Genomic DNA, 20,334 nt, shown 5'->3' with positions numbered 1-20,334 from the left:
CTGGCATTGTTAAAGACAGGAGACTAGGCTAGCTGGACTTTTGTTCTGACCCAGTATAGCTGTTATGTTCTTATGCCAGTGCTGACCCTAGACATCTCTCCAGTCCTGGGGCCAGTTCTGACAATTGTTTTTAACTGGAAAATTTTTGAATAATTTTTTAAATAGTCAAAATGTTCGCGTTTGGTTCCAAAATCACTTTTCATTTCAAAACTTGAACTCATTATCAGACAAAAGCACAAATAGGGGGGGAAAATACCCTTCAAAACTGGCTGAAATGGAAAGAATGTGATTCAACTGACCCAATATGTGATTCTTCCTTCACGATATTTTTAAAAGGTTTTGACTTTTCATTCCCATTTGGAATGGCAAAAGTCTGAAAATGTTCACAGGGATGGGAAGACTCTTTCTCGCTCCGCATTAGTTGTTACAACATTCTTGCCATATGAAGCCTTCAGTCACTTGTCAGTGAAAGTCTCCATTGAAATTACTGAAAAGGGGTTGCTCTTGCAAGCTTTGGAGAGGAATGCACAGTCAAGAGGGGCCTATAAAGAACAGCATCTTTTTTTCCAAAGAAAAAATAACTCTTCCTCCTCTCCAAGTATGCCGTGTCTACACTGGGGAGCTGTGCAGACACAACGCCACATTATTAAGGGGAAAGGACATTCAGAAAAGTAGATCCCTTTGGATAAATTGTCATGCTCCTATTCCGCCTTTGAGGGCAGTAAGATGAAGTGTGCCCTGGTCTTTCCCAGCCCCACTCAAATGGGTACTTCTGCCACAGGTGGAGGAGTGGGAATTGCTTGTCCACGATTCGATCCTCATTGTGATCCAGAAGGAAAGTGAATGGGTGGTGTCCTGGCTCTGTGCCCTGAAGGGGAGGAGCCTCAGGTAGAAAAGGCGGGGCTTGGGGCACTTGGAGCATGCTGTTCCCTGCTCCCCACTGCAGCCAGCTCACCATGCTGCTCCGCCCCTCCAGTCCTCCAAGCCACTCAGAGCTTACAGCGCTCTGGCGGCAATTTAGAGGGCAATTTAAAGCCACGGTAGAATGAGCTGAAGAATAGTACCGTCTCCCTCAGGGGTTAGGGCAACATAGCTCGGCCTCCTAGGGTGTGGCTTTTTCACACCCCTGAGAAACATAGCTATGCTGAGGCAAGCGTTGGGTGTAAACCGGCCCATAGACTACTGGGCTGCAGAGAAAACACTACCTTCACCAACAGAAGAGGTTCTCCTGTGAGTTATACACCTCCCTGAGAGGCGGATGGAGTCTCCTGTGAACCGAACACCATCAACTTGGGTTGTGAGGTCAGATTAACTGCAGCACATGGCTGTGTGAATTGTTTGATTTTTTGTGGGTTCCCCCCCCCCACACACACACTCCGAGCAACACAGTGATATGGGCCTAATTTCCTTGTGTAGACCAGACCTCAGTTGCCCTCAATTCTCTCCACTGGGTGATATAGCTACACACTGCCCTTTCCTCAGGGCCGATTGTAACGTTACAGTCCAGCGCGTGGAAAACAGCCTTCCCCTGAGACTGACACAATGCTTAGCCTTTAAACAATCCCAGCTGGTGAAACTATAATATGACCAGAACAACACGAAGCATGAATCTGATTGTCTAGCCTCTCTGGAATGAAAGCCAGGATTAAAACTCTGTAGTACTACATATTTACAAGAGATCGTAATGAGCAAACTGTGGCTCAAGAGCATAAACACTGCAGAAAGGAGTTTAATGGGATATATATTCATAACAAATGGGCTATTTAGCTTAACGGTGCCGTGCGCAGTGCTTTAGGACTTAAATGTTAAATGCTTGGGGTGGAAATAAATTTAATTGTGAATCCCTTTCTCCAAATAGCGCTTGGCAATCCATCAATGGACCCCCGTGGATTTTGTTTTTGAAATCTATCTTTAGCAGCACTTATAAATGACTACAAAAAACAGAGTTTTTCTGGCGTGGCAACGTTTAATTGGCACCCCTTTTACTTTGGCATACAACAATTCTTCTCTTTTCTTCCATTAGCAGCTATGGGCTGAATTTCAATCAAGTCTCCAGTTCTCTGGCAGTTCTGAAAATCTCCCAAGTCTCTAGAGGCTTTGAAAATCTCAACCAATAAACGCAAAGCCTATGTTTCATATGACTTTGTGCCATTGAATTAGGCCTATGCATTAGGGGCTACCTAACATAAGAACAGCCAGCCTGGGTCAGACCAAAGGTCCATCTAGCCCAGCGTCCTATCTGCCAACAGTGGCCAATGCCAGCTGCCCCAGATGGAGTGAACAGACCAGGGAACCATCATGTGATCCCTCCCATGTCATCCATTTCCAGCCTCTGAGAACCAGAGGCTTGGGACACCATCCCTGCCAATCTTGGCTAATAGCCATTGATGGACCTAACCTCCATGAATCTATCTGGCTCTTTTTTGAATACTGTTGTATTCTTAGCCTTCACAACATCCTCTGGCAAGGAGTTCCACAAGTTGACTGTGCATAGTCTTCACAACATCCAACCTAAATTAGGCTTGTGATTTAACATTGGAAAAACTTGCCAGCTGTCTACATTGGCCGCTTGAATTTCCGCAAGAACACTGATGATCTCATGTAAGATTGTCAGTGTTCTTGCGGAAATACTGTGCTGCTCCCATTCGGGCAAAAGCCCTCTTGCGCAAATCATTTGCGCAAGAGGGCCAGTGTAGACAGCACAGTACTGTTTTCCGCAAAAAAGCTCCGATGGCTAAAATGGCGACGGGGCTTTTTTGCAGAAAAGCGCGTCTAGATTGGCACGGACGCTTTTCTGCAAAAAGTGCTTTTGCGGAAAAGCGTCCTGCCAATCTAGACGCCCTTTTCCAAAACTTTTCCGTTAAAAGCATTTCCGGAAAATCATGCCAGTGTAGACGTAGCCACCGTGACTGTCTATAATAACAACGGGAGCCCCTAACATGTTAATTCCATCTGCATTAAAGGAGACAAGTGACAAAGCGAGGCTGTTGCCTCATTCCTGCCTTCATCCTGCATGGATCAGATTGTTCCCTCTTCTGACAGGGCTGCAGGGTCTGACTGTTATTCAGTGCCCTCAGGCTCAAACAGTTTTAAAAAAAAACCCTTTGGTACCCTCAAATCAGGGATGACAGTCCCAACCTGCACGAGGCAGTGGGCATATTTCGGAGACACGACCTCAGAGGAGGTGAGGGGAGCTCCTTACAGCTCTCCCTGGCGTGTCACACGTGTGGAATGTGGCAGAGGCATGAGACCGGCTTTCGGGCTCATGGGTGCAACGGGATTTGAACGGCGGCAGCAGAGGGGAGTAGAGCGTTCCTAATGCCAGTTAAGAACCCTGGTGAAATCCAAGAGAAAAAAATGTGGAGGGGGACCACTGGGGAGAGGGGAAGAGCTTGGAGGCCAACACCAAAATGTTATTTTGAGGCAGTAAGAAACAGCAGGAAAATCCCAGACTCCCAAACTTGAAGCCACAGAGTCACAAATCAGTCTTCTCAACACTATACTAGCTGCTTCCCCATCCAACCCTTGTAACGTGCCCTTTCTCTCCGGCGCTGGAACACACCCCAGGGGGATCATGTTGCTTTTTGGAAGAGTCGAGGGTTATTTCATGGACGGTGAGTGGCAGGAGGGAACTCCAGAGAGGCCATTTAACCTTTCCCTGATGCTTTTTTCCTCAGCTTCATGCCCCAGATCTTTCCATGCCTTGTATGGAGAGTCTGCCTGTTCACAGGTGACACTTCCAACAGGTAGAGAGTGCATGGGGAGGGGACACCCTTGGTAGGAGAAATGAGTTTGGGCCATTGCCTGAGGCTAACAGCAAAGCAGTAGCGAGGACAGATTGTAAGCATGTGTGGGGCAAAAATGTGGGGGAAACCACAACAGCAGTATACAAATTCTCTAAAGCCGCGTTTCTCAAACTGTGGGTTCTAGATCCCCGGGGGGGCATGAGCAACTTAGAGGGGGGGTCGCGGTATCACAAACTTTGAGAACCCCTGATCTAAGGGACTGTGTTTAGGGTTGCTGGGTCTTTTTTTAATTTATTTTATTTTATTTTATTAATTATTTTATTTATTTATTTATTGGACAAATGCAAGACAGAGGGTGGTCGAGTTTATAATTCTGAGTCTAGGCCATCTATAGTTAGATTTCTATAAGTACTCAGCTGTATCTATATATACACACACAGATATATATATATGGTACTTTAACTATAGCCAAATGTCTGAAAATTCAAAGGAGCCTGATTTCCAAAAGAACTAAGCACTTACATCCCAGTCACATTATCCACTAGGGAACGCTGCCTCTTATTTAGCTACCTAGGCACCAGTCTGCATTAGGGACTTATTTCAGAATAACTCCCCTTAATTTGAAATAATAAGGGGAGTGTCCACACTACCAAACCTGTTATTTCAAAATAATGGGCTGGTTATTTTGAAAGAAAAACTCCTGCTTTCCACGAGGAATAACGCTTATTTCAAAAAAGTTATTTTGAAGTGGCGTGACTGTAGATGCTCAGGTGTTGCTATTTCAAAATAACTAGTCCCCAGAGTCATTCAAAGTAATTATACCCCAGTGTTTCCCGGGGCTCTAAATCAAGATAGCACGTCCACATTAAGGGAGCCTGCCTTGGACTAATTTCAAGGTTTCCCTGCAGCATGGATATGCTTTTTCAAAATAGTTATTTTGGGAGTTGTTATTTCAAAGTAAGTTATTTTGAAATAATTTCCCTAGAGTAAACATGTCCTAGGTGCTTAAGTGCTAAGTTCTTTTGGAAATCTGGCTCGTTTGATGCTATTTTCAGAAATCTGGCTATTTGGTATTCTAATTTTTTAAAATACTCAGCCTCAAATGAGCCAGATTTCCAAAAGAACTTAGCACTTACGTCCCAGTCACGTTACCCACTAGGGAACACTGCCTCTCTTATTTAGCTACTTAAGTGGAAGTTGCTTGAGAGTTTTGGGTTCTTCTGCTGGCATATAACTACCAGTTCTTCAGTATGGGGCTCACTTCCTACCTAGCCTGTCCTTCAAGAGTTAAGCTCTTTCTGTACTCCACTCCAACCCACACAAGAGCCCACTTTAGAAGCTTTAAAGAATCTATTCACCACCTCCCTACTGCTCGCCTTTTGCAAGGTTCCCAGGGCGACAGCCAATTCAGCCCATGCCAGAGCTGTGATCTCAGTGTGGCTCTACTCCTGTTACACACAGCTGATTAGAAGCCTGGAGCTTGCTGCTCCAAATAGCTTTTGGACTCTGCCACCAGAATGCAGAGAGTACAGTTGGGGAGAGACTGACAATTTATGCACAGCCTCTTGTTAATACGTTTGTGAGTACAAGCCACTGTTAATGCACAATACATGCCCCCTTGCACACCCAACCACTCCTCCGGCCTCACAACATTCCTCTGCCACAATGCAAGGAATCGCGTGCATTCAAGGTGACTCCACCATCTTCTGGTCAGTCAAGGTGGCTGTGTAATTCTCCGTGTTCTGCAAACTCCATTGCTGTTGTGCTGTCTGAGTCACGAGTCACACAGTGGTCCTTATGCGAATGTTCAACATTGCACATACACTTTGTGCAGAAACCACAGTCCACGCAAGGGCCAGTCACGCAAATCTAAACCACACAATTGTTCAACACTGGAAAACACCACACAGCTTGTTACAGTTCAGAACGTATTTGCACGTGAGCGGCTGGGATTTTCCCAGGATAAATTCAGTAGAAGCTGGGTCCCTTAGAGAATGGGGGATTCCCAACCAGAAATATAATTTAAATAATTATTACGCATGCCCATGCCTTTTGGGAGGTGGTGGGCAGCTAAGACTAGCAGCAGGACTGGTGACAGACTTTGCCAGACCCTGGAAAATGGGGGCGGGGGCAAGCTTGGAAGGGGTGGGGCCTTTGGCAGAAGGGGCGGGGCTAAATGCAGCCAGTCCTCAGTGATGCTACGTGGATCTTCAGCCACTGTTGCTGCTGTAGTAATGGTGGCAGCAGGCCTGTGAAATTGCCAGGCCCCAGGGAAACTACCCCTTTTGTCCTTCCCCACATCAGCAGTTCCAATTAGCTCCGAGACTCCTACTGCTAAACTTGTAAACATTCTTGAGCACCACACTCCACGTGTCTGTCATCTCCAGCTTCCTCTGTTGTAAAGTTGTATGAAATTGGTTGTGCAGGGCCCAGGTACTCCTGGCTTGCAAGAGCTCACAAGAGACCTTTAGAGAGGGACTTCCAACAGCACTTCGTACCGGCCGAGCTCGGCTCCCAGTGACAAGAAGGGTAAGACTAACAACCTGAAGAGCAGTAGGCCAATGCTGAATGTGTTGGCGAAATCCACTACTGCAGAGCCACAATTCCCACAAAATATAGACAGGAGAGATGATCCTCACAGTGAGGTGCACCTCCTTTTTCCAGTAGTATCATTGGTTTCAGTTGAGTAAGTCACGACACAGAGTTTCAGGCTAGAAACCAGCTCTAAGCCATTAGGAAAATTAGTTGGCGAATTAAGGGTCCTGGAATTCTATGTACTTTGTCTTTACAACATTAACAACCCACAAGAGAGGCCTACCGTACCTGTGCACCCATTCTTACACACACACTCAACAGCACATATAACATTCACTTCTTCTAAAATTCACTGTGCTCTTAGCTGCCTTCCTGGCTTTTGCTCCTGAGACAAGAGAGAGAAACAATCACAGCATTCTACTTGGCCGTATTAGCAGTGGCATCTGATGAATTATGAGCAGCCAGTTGGCCAATTTCAACAGCAGGAAGATCCCTGATTCCCTTATCAGGAGATTTCACTGCTGCCGCTGGGCAATACCCAAGAACTGAGAATATGAGTGGGCCAAAGAAAGGCCTAAACATAATTATACCATGGCATGGTGTCAGGCAAACGCAATCTGTTCCTTATTGATAGCTCTGGAAGTTGAAAACTATTTGACTAAATTCACTGAAGAACAAAATCAACCGTGGATGTATAGCTTCGCAATCACACACTGAGTCCAAGCCACATAATCTGATTTTTCTCAGGCAAAGTTTCTCATCTTGTAGATAACAGCCCTGTCCTAGGAGTTCCCCCAAAAGGAACCAAGCTATCTTCCCTTATTGCCACATTAGACCAAGATCTGGACTGGAGAGGAGGATGTGGTCCTATTGACGAAAAAGGGGAGAATCAAGGTGATTTGGCAACTCCCTCCCACAATACATTGAAACATAACGAGTCAGAGCTTGGTCCGCTTCTCGCATATCCCAATTTCTTTACACAGACTTCATAGGATCAACCAACTGCATCTATATTAACACTTCCATTGTGCTGTGCATTAGTAAATCAGGTTAGAGAATCAAAGTTTTCCTGCACTTCAATCAGGATAATGGATTGTTACTAATTACTTGTATTTCAGTAATATCTAAGGACCTCAATCTTGGTCCAGGACTCAAATGTGCTGAGCAGAGTAAAAACACAGAACAAAAAGACAGTCCTTGCTCCAAAGAGTTTATAATCTAAGTCCTCAGAGCTTATCTACACAGGGACACTCAAAAAGATGAATCTGAACTAACTGTAAAGTGAATTAATTAAAACACATGACTTTAGCATGGATGCTATTATACAGAATTAAATTGGACTTAATCTAATTTATTTTTATTAAAAAATGAATTAAAGCACCTCAAATTAAAAATCACTTGATTTCAGAATGAGGACACACAGAGGTATAATGGAGTTTAACCAAGCCACTGTAAATCACACCTTTAGTTACTTCAAGTTAACTTTCCTGAGTGGCCTGTATAGACAAACCTGAAATTAGGATTCCAGTTCTTTTGTTAAATCAAACATTTTAACCCCCCCCCCCAAATTAAGGTAATTAAGAAATTGCCTAACTTGAAACATATGCATAAATCACTGGCATTTGCCTAAATACAATGGAAGCCTAAATTCAGGTCCTAGCAACACCATTTAATTGGCGGACTTAAACCTCAAATTAATAAAGCTTCTCTCTCATCTGATTGAGCTGATTTTTTTAAATCATATTTTCCTTAGCTCTGACTACGATAGTGATGGCGTCTGACACTTTTAGGAGAGTTTTAACAAAAGCCTGAATTAGGTAGACAGAGGAGCGGCTTGAAGCTGACTTACAATAAGAGCCATGTGTATTGTTATCTGCCAGCCAGATAACATGGAAACATCTAAAAAGGGTTTCTGACTACTAGTTTAGGCCCAAAATTGAACACAGAGTAAACTCTCCAATTAGGGGGAATTCATACCCACCAAGATATCATTTTTGCAGGGCCATATCAAAATGATATGTGAACTCAAACTCCCCTAGCATCTCTGAAGGAGCAGTCTAAAACCTTTCCTACCACCAGTGTGAGGCTAAAGCAACCAGCAGTGCTTGTATAGAAGTAAATTACAAGTTTGTGCTAATTTTAGTTCCAGGAGAAACAGGGAGAGGGAGAAACTAGAGATGGAATGCCCTGTCAGAAAAAGCCATTGTGAGTAAATGGAAATGTTTTACAAAATGGTATCGATTGTGAAGACATTTTATTTCAGAAAAGCTTTGAAATAAGTTTTGGGGGAAAAACTCAAATCATTCTGGTTTGACATTTTTAGCGGGAAAAGTTTTGATGGTTTCAAAACTTCTTGTATTGTATTTATGCAAAATTAAAAATTAAAAAAGGCTGAAACCAGAAATGAAACGTTTAATGCATGGATTCCAAGGCCAGAAAGGACCACTGTGACCCTCTCGTCTGTCCTACTTAGCACAAGGCAAAGAACGTCTCACAAAGAGGTCCTGGAATAGTAGTGGGCAACCTGCATCCAAAGAGCCTCATGTGGCCCGTGGAGGTGCTATGTGTGGCCCACACGACATTTTGTTCATGGTTGCCCATGCACAGGGCTGCAGCTTCCACTGGTTTTCATCCACATTGTTTTCCCCCCCTACAAACGTGCCACACACTTAAAGCCAGGGCACATGAAGTGCAGTGCATGCTGATTGCACACAACATGGACTCTGAGAACCATGTGCTTTCTCTGAACCAATGAAAGCGCTGCTACAGTTCTGTCGGCACACCTGCAAATTCTAGGTACGCAAGAGCAGATGGCAAACCACCCTTTCCCGGGCGGCCATCTTGGTACAACAATCTTGCGACCCACTCAGATGAAGGAGGGCCACTCATGCTCCTGACTCACTAGCCTAGTCTGCCCCTCACTGTCCTACAGCAGATCTTTTAGGGGAGAAAAAATGTATCCACTAATTGACCTGAACCACCAATTTTTTTCCAGAAACTTTTGTACAAACTCAACATAAATGAGAGCAAATCTCAAATTCTTTTGTAGGTTCAATAATCCCTTTCCTGACCCACTCTAGAAGCTAACTTAAAGGAGAGCTCTAAAACCCTCTCTGACCAGCAGAAGTTGGTCTGATAAATAGAACCACATCTCTTTGTCTCGTCTAGTGCTGACAAGACAGAAGAGAACAATTTCCCCTCAAAATATTTCCCTTAAAAAACTACTGTATAAACTGGGACAATAAATTATTAATTGTTTATTATTAATTGTTGTTGTTGTTGTTTATGTACACTTTTATGCTTTAAAAGTTCTTTCAGGGATACAAAATTCTACTGGTCTAATAATTTTCCCTTTTTCCTGTAAGGGGGAATTTCTTTGGATTTGGTTGTCTCCAATCGAACTAAAGAAACCTCTTAAGAGTGATCAGAAGGAAGTCAGTTGCTTTGAAGACACAGGGCTGATTTGTGAAAGAGCTCAGGGCCCATCAAGAGGCCAGATTTTCAGTACATGTTGAGACTACATTCTGGGGAAGAGCTGTTCTCAATGGGAAGGGGAGTTGTTGAGTCCTTCACGTGATGAGCACTTAAGAGTCTCAGCCCTCCAGAGCTATCCCACAATTCCACCAGGGTTGTATATTAGTGTCTGACTCCTCCCCATTTCTGCAGTGCATTCGAACCCAACCTCTGCCTGCTCAAAGGCAGCGTATGGAGATACCGTCTAAGAAATCCTCCTGCCAGCCTGTTATCTGCTGTTCAGAAGCTCCCACCGGTGGTGTAAAGACCCTCTTCTAACTTTGGCAGACAGGAATGACGTGGAGAGGTAGGGAATTAGGTTGAGCATGCTACGGTGTTCTGTAGGGTTTGCAAAAGCAATCCCTTAAAGACATGCTCATTCAATGCTCTTGCTGCCAAATGGTGTTTGCTTTCACTTTCAGAACTACCTGCCTACATAACAAATAAAAAGTATTGCTCCCTGTCGCTGCCACAGCTAGCAGCCCCATGCGAGGGGAGAGTGCCCTGCGAAAAAATTCACTGAGTAGCCCATGCGCCGCAAAGAACCATGGGATATACCACCGGAAATCCACCCCAGTGCATGGATGCACATACAAAGGTCGGGCACAGGTAGCCCTTTGCAGCGGGGTTGCCACGTGGCCTAAGCTAGCCCAGGCTGGGCAGATTAGACTCACCCTGTAAGGCCAAGCTGGAACTGCTTCCCCTCTATTTCAGGGAGCGTAGGGTTCGTAGCTGATTGGGCGCAAATCCCTACAAAGGGGGTAGAAGTGGATGGACTCCATCGTCCTGTAATCTAGCTTGTGGAGCCAGAGAGAGGAAAGGGGAAGTGCCTGGCGTCCCTGGAGGGGACGTCCCGGATTCATTTCCCACAGGGCAAAGGAGCTGTTTTGAGACACTTTTTGCTTCTTTAAGGTGGGAACCTGCCCAGTGCTCCCTGCGCTTCTGCAGGGCTGTGGCTACGTGCTACAAATTAGCTTCCCCTATTGATTCTGACCAACGAAGAGCCAAATTCCACCAGCCTTCCTCACAGAAGGCTAGACTGGGCCTGGCCAAGCAGGCTCACCTACCTTCCCAATCCTTTGCTCAGCCTACTTGGACCTACTGCAGAACACAGGCCTGGCTCTTTTCCTGCACACTGCTCCGATTTGCAGCTATTCACTGTCTCCTGTCCTGCCACTCCCTGAGTCACAATTCCATCCTTCGGGGGGGGGGGGGGGGGGGATTCACTCCCGCAGTGCAGTTTGGCTCCATCAAGTCCATTGAGCACAGCCTTATTCAGAGACGGCTCCCTACTGCTAAGTAGTGGAAGACTTAGTGTGGGGAAGGCTGTGAGAAGCTAGGTCTTCCTCACTGATGGCAATTAAAAACTAATTGCCACATTAACGCCAGTGTAAGTCATTTACAGTGAGCGTTAATTGCTCGGAGTGACTACATACTTCCTCCTATCACTTTCGGAAACCAAGCGACTCGAAGACACATATCTTTCTGCATGCAGAAAACGGGAATTCTCTCTCCCATCTCCCAGAAGCTCAGTGTGCTGATGGGTCTGGGCCTCCCCCAAAAAACACATTTCATATCTTACAGACAAGTCACTGGCTACAGCAGCATGGTCAAGCAGACAGAACTTGGCCTGGATTCCAATCAAACTTCCCCCACCACCCTGATGTGTGATCTATATCACCAAGTCCTCTCCTACCCTGTAGTTGTCTATTTAGACAGTAAGATCTTTGAGGCATAGACGGCCATGTACTATGTATTGGACGGACGCACACACACACACACCCAGGAGCTACTGTAATACAACTATGTTGCTATGTCATAAAGTACATTTCTGTATCTATTGCAAATTAATTCTGCCTTTGCATCACCCCATCTCAAACAAGTTAAAACACTTCACAATCCTGAGCCTCATTAGTCAGCTTCATCAATGTAATCAGTAACCTTTTCCTTCTTATTCCCCATTCAGGCAAACTGATGGGTAACATGCTGAGACACTACACCCACATTATCTTTCTGTTCCGGTAAAGTTTTCTATCTCTAGCCTTTCATTCTGAAACCCAAAGAGCCTGTGCAGCAAATTAACATCCTTGTTTAAAAGGTCTTTCATTGGTATATTAGCCAAAGATAAGATAAAATGGTTTTTAAAAATGGATTTTTTTTCCCCCGGAGGCCCTTTTGTTATGTCTATCTGACAATCTTTAACCAGGTGTCCTAGTTATGAGGTTGATACTTTGGCTGGCTATCATTTAATTCAAGTTTGAGGGATAATCAAATAATTATGCAGTTTGACATAGAGAGGGACAGATCAGGGAAGTGGGAGGAATCAAACTGAAATGCGTCTTACATGACTATCTGCCGTGCGAGTTGTTACAAAGACGTACTTACTGTGGTCCAACTGACCTGCTGGCCTAGATCGGTAAAATACAGAGTAATAATGGAAGAAACTGCCAAGCTTTGAATGCTAACAGAATCCTTCAAATAGGGCCCATCTAGAATGACAAGCAAAAAGAAAAGGTTTGAAGGATACACCCCTTGCAGTGACTCAGCATAAAATGCAAGCCATACAGGTGCAAAGTGAAGTTACAATTCATGTTCCACCCCATGGATTGACCAGGATGTGGAAAAGATGGCACTTGTTTTTCTGAGTGATTTGGCATCTTTGGTGCTTCCTTTCTCGCCCTTAGAGCACATAGGCTTTGAGTTAGATTCAAGAGTGACAATGACACTGCATTGGGATGCAACACACAAGGGTTGTGATGCTGATGACTCATGCTCATTGATCTATAAGAGCCTTATGGGACAAAGTTGCACAAAGCCGTTTCCAAAGCCGGTTAAGACCACATCTTGGACAGTTAACAGAGAGGAACCATGTGAGATGATGTCGTAGTCTGTGAATACCTGAACTCTTTCGGGTCAACTGTTTCCTTTTTTCATGCTCAGTGATAATAGGTGATGGGGTGGAACAGCGGTGACTGGGAAGTGAGTTTTTGTTTGGACAATTTTCCATAACCCAACTTCTCTTGGGTCTTTGTCTAGTCTTGTACCTAGATAAGATCAGAAAATCCAACCTGTCTTGGGTGAATTTGGGTGCATTCAAATAGGTTGGCATGCCTGCTGTACAAATCCCGTATTTATCCACACAGGGGCAGCTAGGACAATGGAAGTGCATGTTCCCCATGTCCTTCAAAAACTATCTCAAGGAGAATAGTGATAGAAATGTAGCCGTGTTAGTCTGGTGTAGCTGAAACAAAAAACAGGACTATGTAGCACTTTAAAGACTAACAAGATGGTTTATTAGGTGATGAGGTTTCCTGGGCCAGACCTACTTCCTCAGATCAAATAGTGGAAGAAAATTGTCACAACCATATATACCAAAGGATACAATTAAAAAATGTATATCTTTTTCATGTGTGTTCATTTAAAAAAAAAAAATGAATTGTATCCTTTGGTATATATAGTTGTGACAATTTTCTTCCACTATTTGATCGGAGGAAGTGGGTCTGGCCCATGAAAGCTCATCACGTAATAAACCATCTTGTTAGTCTTTAAAGTGCTACATAGCCCTGTTTTTTGTTTTATCTAAAGGAGATAAACTATAGGGTGGTCTCTATGGCCTATTCAGTCCTTGTCTTTTCTCTTGAGGCTCCCAAGAAGGGGGATGACTGGTGTCAACAATGATAGTGGCAGCGGTTTTGCATGGCAATTTTCCACCGAAAACGGCCATCCTTTCCTAATATTAATATTAGCCATAATAGTGCCAACTGAGCTAGGGTAATATAAAAATCCTCAGACAGATTTCTTAACTGAGGGGAAAGCTAATTAGTTAGTCATACATATTAATTAGCAACAGCGCTTATGGCTTAGCCCATATGGTATGATAGTGTTATGAAGAAACACCAGCTAACAGACTCATACTACATTACTCATCCAAATAAATACTTACTGCGTTCTAGTCGCAGGCCAATACGGGAAGGGCACCACTGGGGATCTATTTAATTCAGAAAGAACTACATTTAATTTCATGGAGTAGCTTTTAAGCATCATTTCCTACTTGTAGCAACAGTATCTTGTTCAGATCCTAGCTAGAACCATGATACTATAAAACCGTCTACGGGTTTTAACTCCAAAAGTCAAATATAGTAGAAACATGCAATCAACATACAGTACTTATAGTTATGAGGAAACTGCTCACCCCCAAACGGTCTGGTTGACTTGGTTTGAATGCTAAGTGTGCAATCGACACATGAGTGATGCAGAGCGAGGTGTGAGGGAATGCCCAAGTCTAAGATCACAATTGCACCAAGATGCATATCTGTATGGAGTGGAAGAAGGCCAAACCATGGGATTTTTTTAGCCTTTTGCTTGATTTCCATATCGATCTTGCCCAACCTACAAGTAAAAAGTTGAGCTTTCAACCAGAGCCATCTCTTGGGTCAAATGAAACATTTCATCTGACCTGAACTGAATTGTTCTTCAACTGTTTGCTTCACTGAACATTCTAAAAATTTGTCATTTTCCATATCACCCTCCACATTTTTTTTAATCTTTCAAAACAGCCAAGAAATCAAACTCTGTGTTATTCACCCTGCTCCTGCCAAGCTTTGGACTGCAGAGCTGCAGGCATTAGCACACAGTCTCTGAAATATAAGAACAAAGCCCAGAATTCTTTTATATATTTTTTTTATGGTGAGACTAACTTTTGGGAGACCGTTCAGTACAGAGTAGGGACATTGATTAGACAAGGCATACTGATGACCCAGATCCACGTCAGCTTTGATCTCTGCAAACCAAAGAATTATCCACAAACTGTTGCTAGAAGCACAAGAAAAAAAACCTATTAAATAAGTACCAACTCATTTTTTCAAGGTAGCAGAACAGAGCACAGCTACTAGAGATATACGTTAAATAAAAAAGGTACATGAAGAAACAGCAGCTGCAAGAAGGATTGAGGTTGTGATTTGGGGCCTGAAATGTGATCGTCTGGTGTTAAGGCTGTGCTAAAAGCAGCACATTATTATTTAACACAACATGGTTTTAACTCCGTCTTCTCCATGTAGAAAGATTGTTGGCTTCATATCCAAGTTAAGCCAATCTCTGTTGACGGTGCTGCTCTGTGTCTCCCGGGTTCCACAAGGAAGAGCTGTGTGTGGCCTCTGTGTAAAATTCACAAGCTGTAGAATATTGCTGGGCTTGAGATGTGACAAACTAGACTTGTCATTGCTTAGGTTTTCACTGGGTGTTTGGGGCAGTGCGCCATCTCGGGCCCAGGCTCCATAGTTAGCTTGCAAGTGCTGTCATATTGCAGGGATTCCTGAGCTGGATATATAGAGAGATATATATTGCTCATTAGTCAGCAAACCAACATAAGGCAATACCATTTCAAATTGGGATCGGTGAGGACCTCTGAGAAGAACTGGTTGCGGAGGACAAACAGCATTGAACTAAAACAGATCTTCTTGGAAGCAGCCAATCTTTATTGTGAAAATGCCAATGATGGAGAAATCCAGTAAGACTGACGGTGTCATCTGAGGCATAGAACACTAGGACTGGAAGGGACCTTGAGAGGTCATCAAGTCCAGTCTCTTGCCCTCATGGCAGGACCCAGTACTGTCTGGGCCATCCCTAATAGACATTTATCTAACCTACTGTTAAATATCTCCAAAGATGAAGATTCCACTACCCCTCCAAGCAACTTATTCCAGTGTTTAACCACCCTGACAATTAGGAAGTGTTTCCCTAATGTCCAACCTCCCTTGCTGCAGTTTAAGTCCATTACTTCTTGTTCTATCTTCAGAGGCCAAGAACAACAAATTTTCTCCCTCCTCGGGATACCCTTTTAGATACCTGAAAACTGCTATCATGTCCCCTCTCAGTCTTCACTTTTCCAAACTAAACAAGCCCAGTTCTTTCGGTCTTCCTTCATAGCTCATGTTCTCTAGACCTTTAATCATTCTTGTTGCTCTTCTCTGGACCCTCTCCAATTTCTCCACATCTTTCTTGAAATGTGGTGCCCAGAACTGGACACAATACTCCAACTCAGGCCTAATCAGCGCAGAGTAGAGCAGAAGGGTGACTTCTCGTGTCTTGCTCACAATATACCTGTTAATGCATCCCAAAATCATGTTTGTTTTTTTTGCAACAGCGTCACACTGTTGACTCCTATTTAGCTTGTGGTCTACTATGACCCCTAGAACCGTGTCTGCAGAACTCCTTCCTAGACAGTCGCTTCCCATTCTGTATGTGTGAGACTGATTGTATCTTCCTAAGTGAAGCACTTTGCATTTGTCCTTATTAAACTTCACCTGTTTACCTCAGACCATTTCTCCAATTTGTCCAGATCTCTTTGTGAAGAAGTGGGTTGTGCCCACGAAAGCTTATGATCCCATCTACATGTTTTGTTAATCTTTAAGGTGCTCCTAGACTATTGCTTGATTTTTAAATTTCTCCCAGCGTTCAACATTTACAACTTTAATCCAATCTCAGACTAAATGTGTCTAACTTCATTTTCCAGCCATTGAATCTTGTTATAAATCTCTGTGCTTGTTTGAAGTGTTCTATATTTATCACATTTGTGTTCCAGACGTAGGTGCTTCTCAGTGAATCAAGGCGCTCCTGAATCTTCTCTTTGTTAAGCTAAATAGATTGAGCGCCGTCAGTCTATCACTACCCTGCATACTCAGCAAGCCTCCAATCAGCCTCATATTTATTTGTACTGCAGCAAAGCCTCAGAGCCACCGTCACGGAGCAAAACCTCATTGCACGGGGCTCTGGAAAGCACCAGCACATGAATCAAAACACCACACTGGTCGAACAGAATGACAAAAGGAGCCAAGTTATTCGAGCTGCTCATGAGTTAGTTCTTTGCCAAGGAAAATTTGGCATGAACCTTCAACATTTTGTTTTTTACATTCTTCAGGTTTCCATGAGGAAAAGGATTTTTTACCCTCCAAAACATTTCAGTCACAATTTCTGTTCTATCAAAAAGTCTTTTCCCAAATAAACCCACAAACCCACTCACAGGGGGAGCAAAGAGGACCACTGCTCCCAGCCCTTTAAATCACCTCCAGAGCCTCACGTAGCATGTTCCAACAGCACTGAGGTCTGCAGGGGGAAGAATTATAGCACATCATGCTCTGGGAGGTGCTGACACCTGGTTGCTCCAACGCTGCCCTTTCCATCTGAGACCCTTCCCCTTCTACCTGAGGCCTTGCCCCTTCCAGGAGAACGGAACTGGTGCCCCCAACTTATCCTGGGGCCTGGCTAGTCACCCCCAACTTACCTTATTGGCCTTTCTTCCTGTGCACGCACAGATGCACATGCACACACACACACACACACACACATGCACACAGAATGTCGAGCTGAAAAATCCTGACTAGCACAAAACATAACAATGCAGAAGCCTTCACAAAGATTCATTAATTGCAAGATGAGGAATACATTTCCTGAATAGTAGGAATATTGGTCTTATTTGGTTACTGAAATGTTCCCAGATATGACAGACATGGAGGAATGCATGTTTTGTCAAGGAGGTAGCGAACACAGCGAGATTTTCCCAAACTTATGAGTACACTCCAGCCAAATAAGTAGCTTTATTTTGACTCTCAGCCACATGGCTTTTGGGATAATGATTTTTACTCCCACCTCCCTGACTTTTGGAGGTATCTCAGAGTGACTGCCATTGCTGCTGTGCGTGTTGAGCTCCTGCCACCCACCGACATGTTGCTAATCATCACGTAAACATTCCCATTTGCAGGTTTGCTTGCTTTGTCCTTCTCTACTTTGCCTGCCTGGGGCTGTCTCCGGCTGTGTCAACACTGCACTTATTAATATGCCGCAAAATGTACTTAGCTTCGATGTGGTAGATACTTTTTCCCCGCTCTGTGGAGCTGAAGAGTTTGTCCATTCCACCACCAGTTGTTCCAATAAACGATATTACCTCATCTACCTAGTCTCTGCCTAACGGAGCAGACACCCATGCATAAGAAAAATCACTCCCAACTGACAACATCAAGAACCCTGGGTCCTGCACATGCCTATCAGCAATCAGGGTGCCCCTCATCCAGCCACTTCCAATGATCCACAACAATTATGGAGGTGAAATCAGACAATCATGATGCTCACCGATCAATGGTGAAATGTGAACACACCATATCACTCCCTAATTTCACAAAATAATCGCTGCATATCTGACCTCCCGTGCTCACAACAAGCCTCCAGAATCCCTTCAAAGGATGACCTTGGGAATTCAGATTCAGAGCTCCGATGGCCACTAAAAAAACACAGAGATTCTCTGTTTATTATAATGATTTGTCACACAACTGACTGCCTACCCTGTAATTGCGACTACGGTTGTGTCAACACTCTGCACTTACTAATATGCACCAAAATGTACTTAGCTTAGATGCGGGAGATACCTTTTCCTGCTCCGTGGAGCTGGAGAGTTTGTCCATTGCACCCCCAGTTGTTCCAATAAACGATATTACCTCACCTACCTAGTCTCTAACAGCAACAAACATTTAATGGGGCTGTGGTGATGACAGGCAAACACACACCTCGTTCATCAAAGTCTGGACAGATCTAATTTCCGAGCAGATAGAAAATAGCAAGAAGGCTAAGATGTATCCAGAAGGAGTCTGTTAGGCCATGTCTACACAAGACAAGACAATTATTTAAAATTCATGAAGTTCGACTTCTGGGCACCAGATTTTATAAATTCGAAGTCCCCTGTCCTCACTATGGGAAAGAATCAAACGTCATCCATGGTAGCACATCCACATTAATGGCTCCACGGCCCCTTATTCCAGAACAACAGGCATGCTAGTGTGGATGCATTGCTTACAAAATTGACCTGGGTGGGGCTAATTTTGGACTAAAGTCCTAGTGTAGACCAGGCCTTATATCAAAAGGTACCATACCTTCCTGGCAGTACAAAGTTATTGACTCTTGTTTTTGTGTGCTTTTGGATTAAAAATGCCAAGAAATGAGTCAGCATCATAGGAACTAGTGACATTTTTTTAAAGGTTCACATAAAATTGTAAAGGCTCTCAGTGGTATTATAGCTGCATGACTCAAATTGATTTTAATGGGCACTTCCTGGCAAAAACCCCACAGAGTCCATTGAAAGACCAAAGGTCGGTGTTGTGAATTTTCCAGTCGCTATGTAATGGAGGGGTTCCCTGTAAGAACATGATCATTTTGGACCATTTCATTAAGAAGTAAGAAAAGTTCTTTCTGTGCTTTACTTCCTCAAGCCGTAAATTATAAGACTGGACACTCATTAGAAAGTATTAAGGAAGAAACAATGCAAGACACAGACAAAATAAAATCTGTGCCTCTCACGCTGCAAAATTAAACATTTTCCCTCAAATTGCGCCCTTTGACAGTTACTCCATCATGCAATAAGCCATCTAAAAACCAGATAATGGATTTGATGGACATTGTTTGGCGATAATTAGCAGACTGCCTTCCATGAACTGCTAATTTTATTATCAGTTAAATTGTTTGCTTCTGATTGTATTTTACTACCCATGCATCTCTAATAACAATGAGGCTTAATAATTACGTGCAACACCTGCTGGGATATGAATAGGACAATATGAACAGCAAAATTACTATAATCAATCAACTGCCGCGTGTTTTTAAAAACCTTGGAAATATAGGATGTTCTGGAGTAGGCTGCTGTAGAAGCAATTCATAAACATCCCATCACATGGTCACAGATTGCGATGTGCCAGTTGAGAAACGGAACAGGAATTTCCAACAAAATATTCTATAGCTTATCCCTGACTAAGACATGGTGTAACCTGTCTAGGATGTAGATTGGGGTGGACAATACAATGGTGGCCATTCACCAGGGTTATCCCTTGGTAGGCCACCACCAAAATATTTACCAGTGCCTTTGCAGGTAGAGGTGATTGCAGCTCCTATTGGTCATGGATTGCCGTTTCCAGCCAATGGGAGCTGTGGGAAGTGATGTCCCAGTCCACATCACTTCCCACAGCTCCCATTGGCCGGGAATGGCAATCTACAGCCAATGGGAGCCTGTACCTGTGGCGGTGCAGATAAATATAGTGGCGGCAGCCCACCAGGGGCTAACTCTGCCTTCCCGGATCTAGCCCATTGGCCAGTATTTGCTCACCCCTTTTATAGATCTAATGCCTATAAATCATTGCCATTATGCTGCTATGAGACACCCGTGACTGGAATGTAGTGGTACATAAATGGTGGCGACACCCAGATTATCTGACAACTGAGCTTGTCAAAAGTCTTTCCATGACAAGTGCATGCAGAGCAACTGTCTTTATTTACATCCTCAACCCTTAAACCGCCGGGGTCAGGAATGCCATTTCTGTTGGTAGGAATGGAGCATCTGAGAAGTCTCAAGAACACGTCAGAGTAACCAGGAGTAGATAAAGATACTATCATCCTGATAGCGGAGCCCTCGGGTCACTACTTCCTGCATCTGAGCACGCTCACAGAAAGCAGTTGAAATGACTGGAGGTTTCTTCTTTCCAACTTTCATTCTGAGAAAAAGCCA

General features: G+C 43.9%; 1 protein-coding gene across 2 annotated transcripts in view; it reads right to left on the bottom strand.

The window, feature by feature from the left end:
• Positions 1-20,334, bottom strand: part of TECRL (trans-2,3-enoyl-CoA reductase like) — a 67,285-nt gene that overhangs the window by 21,845 nt on the left and 25,106 nt on the right. Inside the window, exons 3-4 of one of the 2 annotated variants that reach the window (XM_075929237.2) lie at positions 13,738-13,782; positions 12,195-12,283 (exon numbers count right to left, since the gene is read on the bottom strand). In XM_075929237.2, the coding sequence (XP_075785352.1) occupies positions 12,195-12,283; positions 13,738-13,782 (134 nt within the window). Of the gene's footprint in view, positions 1-12,179; positions 12,284-13,737; positions 13,783-20,334 lie in introns of both variants that reach the window. The other variant, XM_006127961.5, reaches the window with a different exon arrangement.

Source organism: Pelodiscus sinensis, chromosome 4 (assembly GCF_052426305.1).
Source record: "Pelodiscus sinensis isolate ZL-2025 chromosome 4, ASM5242630v1, whole genome shotgun sequence".
Lineage (NCBI taxonomy): Eukaryota > Metazoa > Chordata > Testudines > Trionychidae > Pelodiscus > Pelodiscus sinensis.
Note: the sequence above shows the minus strand (reverse complement) of the source record. Positions and strands in the feature narration are given on the sequence as shown.